The 6000-nt window shown below is 47.2% G+C and overlaps 1 protein-coding gene across 1 annotated transcript in view; it reads right to left on the bottom strand.

Moving 5' to 3' along the window:
• Positions 1-911: 911 nt before the first annotated feature.
• MASP1 (MBL associated serine protease 1) overlaps positions 912-6000 on the bottom strand; it is a 70012-nt gene continuing 64923 nt past the window's right edge. The window contains exons 15-16 of the mRNA XM_065942313.1: positions 4359-4458; positions 912-3915 (exon numbers count right to left, since the gene is read on the bottom strand). Coding sequence (XP_065798385.1) covers positions 3725-3915; positions 4359-4458 — 291 coding nt within the window. The 3' untranslated portion in view covers positions 912-3724. The remainder of the gene's footprint in view (positions 3916-4358; positions 4459-6000) is intronic.

Below are 6000 nucleotides of genomic sequence, written 5' to 3'. Positions count from 1 at the left end.
TTAGTGATGGTGCTACTGCTGAGTCAGAGAAGTTCTGGATCTAGGGCCAGAGCAGGAGGGTGTCTGCCTCACCCCCGCCTCCCACCAGATGTGTGACCTGAGTTGAACACCCAAGCTTGAGAAATACTCCACAGTGTTATTGATTACTTCCCTTAGAACTATTCATATTGATCTAATTTAGTTTCCAAAATTTTCCCCTGTATGTTAATTCATCTGATTGCACAACCCTCAGACAAGCGTAGGGCAAAGATTTTTCTTCCAGTTTGTAGATAGGAAAATTAAGTGCATAAGGAAGTCAACCAATGCTTGGATTACAACCTAAGTCTCTTGATTTCAAGACTCACTCTAGACCCAGATTGGCTACTCTTTCTTCTGCAAGAGGGGTATAGATTTTCCTTCCCTGATTCTTGCTTACCTTTACTTGAAGGACCTCATGGTGGTGCTGATTCTTCGATTCTGGCACCTGGTAATAAGTTTAATTCATGGCAGAAGGAAAGTACATACTCCAATTAAGAATAGGCTATACTCATCAACCTGGTGCCATTGTCTCTGAACCAAACAATTGAACCGAAACATGATCCGAAAAAAAAAAAAAAAAAGTTTTTATATTCTAGCTATGGATGACAATCAAGAAATGTAACTTGGATATTGAAAAATTGTCTTCCTGGAATATTTTGATAACTTATAGGAACAACAGAACAAGGTATTTCATCCGAACTGACCTGAGAAGCCTAAGAAGTGCTTTGGTATCAATGATTTGATTTTCCCATTATAATCTCTCTCTCTCTCTTCATGGTACAGGGATCCTAATTGGATACAGAGAACTGTTGATAAATGACAATGCTACTCACCAGAACCATCAGTCCATGAAAAACACACAAGCCAAACAGGATGCTTTGACGCAATACAGATGTTTATTGGAACAAACGTGCAGTTACAGCTACACATGTTGTAGAGCAACAGCTTCTGTTTCCAATGAAGTTGGGCATGATCATTATCGCTAATAACAACATTCCCGGTGCAGAATCATAGCTTCAGATATACTAACTATTCTCTGGGAGGTGAATTGTGGTTGCATAGAAGAGAGACCTTTCTAAGAGATAAAACTGCATTTTGAAGTTGAAATTGGCTATATTTGGAGGTAGCTAGTGTCACATCTTTAGATATGCTCAAGAATGAGGTCATAGGGTTAGACAGTATGGTCCTAACAGACCCTCCAACCCTCTGCTTCTACAACCCTGTGAGACATTTGGGTTTCTTGGACCTTAGCAGCAGTGCAGGGGCTGGTATATCTAGTAAACGCTCATAGATTAAGGGTAAGGTAAAGTCCAGCAACACATCTAGACATCCCTTAGATAAAGATGAAGTTGCAATTAGAATAAACAAGATAAACTGATACAGCCAGAAATTGGCATTTGTACACAAGTTTTGAGGCTGCTTCAAGTCCCAGAATTGCTTGAATTTAAGGGAAAAGCTTCTTCTAGATATTGACTCTGATTCCAGAGTCAGAGCACTGGCCTGAGGGACACGTCACTTTTATGAGAGAAGAATGGACATGTGCTCTTGCTGTGTCTAGAAGCCCTCCTTTTGTCTCAGCTGTAGAAATGCGCACCTTCTTCAAGGTGCAGCTCCAACACCGTCCCCTCCTCCAATGCCTGCATACAGGAATGGCCTTTCTTTCCCCCTGTGCTGTTCTGACACACAGCACTTGGTCGGGTTCATTCTGTCATGGTGGATACTTGTGGAGGTGTCAGTTCTTCCTGTAGGAGCTCTTGGAAAGCATGAATCATGTTCCCTTCATCATGGTGGTACCCATAGCAGTCATGACAGCCTGGCACAGGGGGGGCACTCAGGCAGTGCTGTGAAATGAGCAGGCATGATGTTTGGAATGTTTTAGGGTCGTTCCAAAACTTTGCATTGTGATTCTTCTTTGGTGTCTAAAATAGAGCTCCAGTTTGCTTGACAAATGTCTGGTGGGATTGAGTATGAAGGCCACCTTCTGTGTACAGAACAACCAGCAGGGTGCAGAGAGGTAGAATGACCTGCTCAGAGAATCAAAAGCAGGCTGTAAGTTGCTGTCCCTGAGTGATCAGCCTTGGGCTTAGTGTTCATAAGTTCTCATTCTTTGGTATCTTCTTCCAGCAAGAGACCTTGAATGACTCCGGCAGCTGCAGTGCCGGTCAAGAACTGAAATCTCCCATGAAGACCAATTTTGGAACAGAATTGAAGACAGAGCAGAAGACAGGACTTGGGGCTTCTGATCCCTTGTAGGGCTCACCTCTCAGAGTTCTGGAGGGGACGAGGACCCTAGAATCTTCCTGAGAGAGAAGGTGGCTCCTGAAGGGAAGAGGCATTCTGCTCGGGAAGATTTTATGACCCTGCAGGGCTGGGGTGTTATGGTTGAGGAACAGGGGAACAGTGCTTGGGGTCAGCTGTGGACACAGGGAGGGAGAGTAAGGGGCCTGAGTCTGGCCTCCCAGGGCCTACCTCATGCCAGATTCCCAGGAAGAAAAGGAGGTGGGTACCTAGAACAGAGACTCTGCTTAGGAATAAGAAAAGGCTCCTAGGCTTGCACTTTGCCTGGGCTACATCCTGGGGAGCTAGGGTGTGGTGCACGGGGTGGGTGTTGCAGTAGCAGCAGGATTTGGTTTGCATCAAAGCTCTACTGGGTTCTGGTGGCTCAAGTGGTAAAGAATCTGCCTGCAATGCAGGAGACCTGGGTTCAATTCCCGGGTCAGGAAGATCCCCTGGAGAAGGGAATGGCTACCCACTCCAGTATTCTTGCCTGGAGCATCCCATAGACAGAGGAGCCTGGTGGCTACAGACCATGGGGTCACGATGAGTTGGACATGACTGAGCGACTAACATTTCACTTCAAAGCTCTTATTGGGCCTTTTTGACCTTTTGGTAATTTTGGCTTTAACTCATCTCATCAGGGAGAAATGGCTTTGTTGGATCCTTGACTGTCAGAGCTGCAAGGGTCTTTGTTGGGATGAGGGGAAGGGACTTGCGTAGAGTCACAGGGAGCTGGGGGCAGAGCTGGTTCCCAGTCTCCACCTCCCTGTCTCTACTTCTCTCAGGCACTATCACAGTTCGGTATCCAGCCCAGTTGTAAGTGCATCACTATGGGACCAGCAGAGACTAAGACTGTCTCTTTCACCTTTTCATGGAGAGAGTTGGGAACTGGGGTTGGGAAATGCATGGCAGTAAAGAAGCATAGAGCATTTGAGGTTAGGCGAAGGCGATGGTCAAGGTTGAGGGGACAGGTACACACTTGGTCAACCCTAAGGCCCAGCCAGGATTTATAAGCAAACAAAATGTGCCTGGTAGACACACTGGCCTTCCACTAAGTCACATTTATTGAGCACTTAGTTTATACCTGCACTGTGCTAAGTGCTATGAAATAAATTTGGTCTTCATCATACTTTTCTGAAGAGGTAAGGCAGGCCATGTCCATCATAGGGATGAAGAAACTGAGGCTCAAAGAGGTGAAGTCACCTGCCCAGTGTTACAAAGCTAGTAGGTGATATAATCTGCGTTCTGATCACTTTGCTACTCTGCTTCTTTAAGGAGAGTGAGAAGATGGCTGAGATGCCCCCTTAATTGGCCAGTACTAGGTGGGCTGAATGAGACGCGTGTAGGGTGAGGGACGTCTGGCATCAGATAATTGTCCTCTGCTGCTGACTGACCACGGGCAGGTGAGGCGGAGGGTGAGGACCTGAACTCAATTGCTCACGCCGGTGACCGTCTGGATCCAGGCCTTGTTGTGGAAGATGTACGAATACACTCCGTAGCGGTCCTTCTTTCCGCAGTCCACGCCCCAGGACACTGTGCCCACCAGGTACCACTGGCCTCTCTTTCTATCCAGGGTCACCATGGGCCCTCCAGAGTCACCCGCACAGGCATCCCTGCCCCCTAGAGGAAGAAGTGACGCGGGTTAAAGTGTCTCCTTCCCAAGACCAAGTCCAGAGGACCCTCCCTCTCCCTGCAACTGACGTGTAGTTCAGAGAATTGGACACCAGGGGGCGCAGCAGACCGTTGGACTCAAACTTGGGCTCTGAGCAGTTCTATGTCAGGCCTGCTCCTGCCTCGGTGATTTTAGAGAGCGTAGGTTCAGGACTCTCGGTTACTAGGGGGAAAGCTGGGCTGGGAGAAGGGAAGTATGGAAATTCCTTACTTAGCACACTTTCCGCTGATGTAACTTTCCTCTCACGATCTTCCTCCCGTCCCCTGCCTCGTTCCTCCCCTTCCTGCGCTGTTCAACCTGCCAGCTCCAAGGTCTGCAGGGCTGCCATTGCTGGGCCGGGTGCCCCATCCCGGCTGGTGGCGCCCTGCTGTAGGCAGGCCTCTTGACTCACCTTCCTTCTCCCCGGCACAGATCATGTCTCTGGTCACTTTCTTCTTCAGCGGAGCATAGGCCTCCCGACAGATGTGGTAGTCAACAATTGGGATTTCGATCTGGAACACAAGGTCATTGTCAGTCCCCAACTTCTGACACCCAATCCCCCTCGCTGTCCCTTCCTGGACGAACCTGGGTCTGCCTTACACCTCGCCTCAGAAATTGCCCTGTGATACAGGTGAGGGGATACTGACTGCAGAACCAGGAGATCTGTGTTCTGGTGCAGTCTTAGGTCATGAACTTGCTGTGTGACCTTGCACATGTCATCTGCCCCCTCTGGACCTTGGTTTTCTCATCTGTCAAATGGAGATAATATTGCTTAGCATATGCATTATTTCAAACACGTCAGCATATGCAAAACCTTCTTATGCAAACATGTCAGCATATGCAAAACCTTCTTTTCCCCACCCTTATCATTACTGGTTGTGGGACGTGGGACATGTAGCCTTCATCAGTGTTTTTTCAGATTTCTGAGACTCTGTTTCCTCATCTGAAAAATGGAAATCATAATATTTGACATACTAATCACATAGAGTTGTTATAAAAAGAGGAGATGAATGAGCAGATGCTCTGTAAACTACAAACACTGCATACACAGCAGGTGGTGTAGGCTTCCTAGGTGATGCAGTAGTAAGGAATCTGTCTGCCAATGCAGGAGGCGCAAGAGATGCAGTTTCAATCTCTGGTTTGGGAAGATTTCCTGGAGTAGGAAATGGCAACCAACTCCAGTGTTCTTGCCTAGAAAATTCCATGGACAGTGGAGTCCATAGGGATCACAAAAAGTCAGACGTGACTGAGCATGCACGCACTCACATAGAGGTTAGCGAGGCTCACCTTGCAGCAAGCTTCACTTATGCTCTCCCTCACCATGGTTTGAGTTTCCACACGCTCAGTCTGTATGTTGCCCGTTTCTATCTTATAAAGCTTGGAACATGGTCAGTACTCAGGAAATGTTATGTTGAATTGAGGTGATACATAAAGGTAAGGTATTGTGTTTATTATTGGCCTTGATTCAGCTTGAGGGTATATGTTGGAGTGGGTGTCTAGAATAAAAATAGGAATCATATGAATCTCATTCAGCCAAACCAAGAACGGAATGAGTCAAATCTCCCACAAAGCACAAGTCCTATTGGCCCTTACGGGAGGGGACCAGAGGTATCCACGTCCTTTTGGGGCATGGTCTTCCCAGAGAGGTGGGGGAGGCAGGGTGGATTCAGGCAGAGTGGTATGAGTACCTGTCCTCAGCAAACCACCGAGTGTCTGACTAACCTCTATCCATCACTCATACATCGCTTAATTGTCACTTCCTCTGGGCTTCTGCATTCCTAAGACAAGGTCAGAATCCCAGTTATACATTCTGAAGCATCCTGCACCTCTTCCTCATTCCGATGATCACATTGATGAATACTTTCTGTCTGTCCCACTTGACCATAAGCCAAGAAGACAAGGGGCCAGATCTGTCCTCTTAGCCCCCTGCATACTTAGTAGTTAATACAATACAAAGTAGTTAATACAATGTCAGTTGTGTCCAACTCTTTGTGACCCCTTGGACTGTAGCCTGCCAGGTTCTTCTGTCCATGGAATTCTCCAGGCAAGAATAC

The sequence above is a fragment of the Muntiacus reevesi genome, chromosome 8 (assembly GCF_963930625.1).
Source record: "Muntiacus reevesi chromosome 8, mMunRee1.1, whole genome shotgun sequence".
NCBI lineage: Eukaryota > Metazoa > Chordata > Mammalia > Artiodactyla > Cervidae > Muntiacus > Muntiacus reevesi.
The sequence above is the reverse complement of the archived record's forward strand: the minus strand, read 5'-3'. Positions and strand labels throughout refer to the sequence as shown.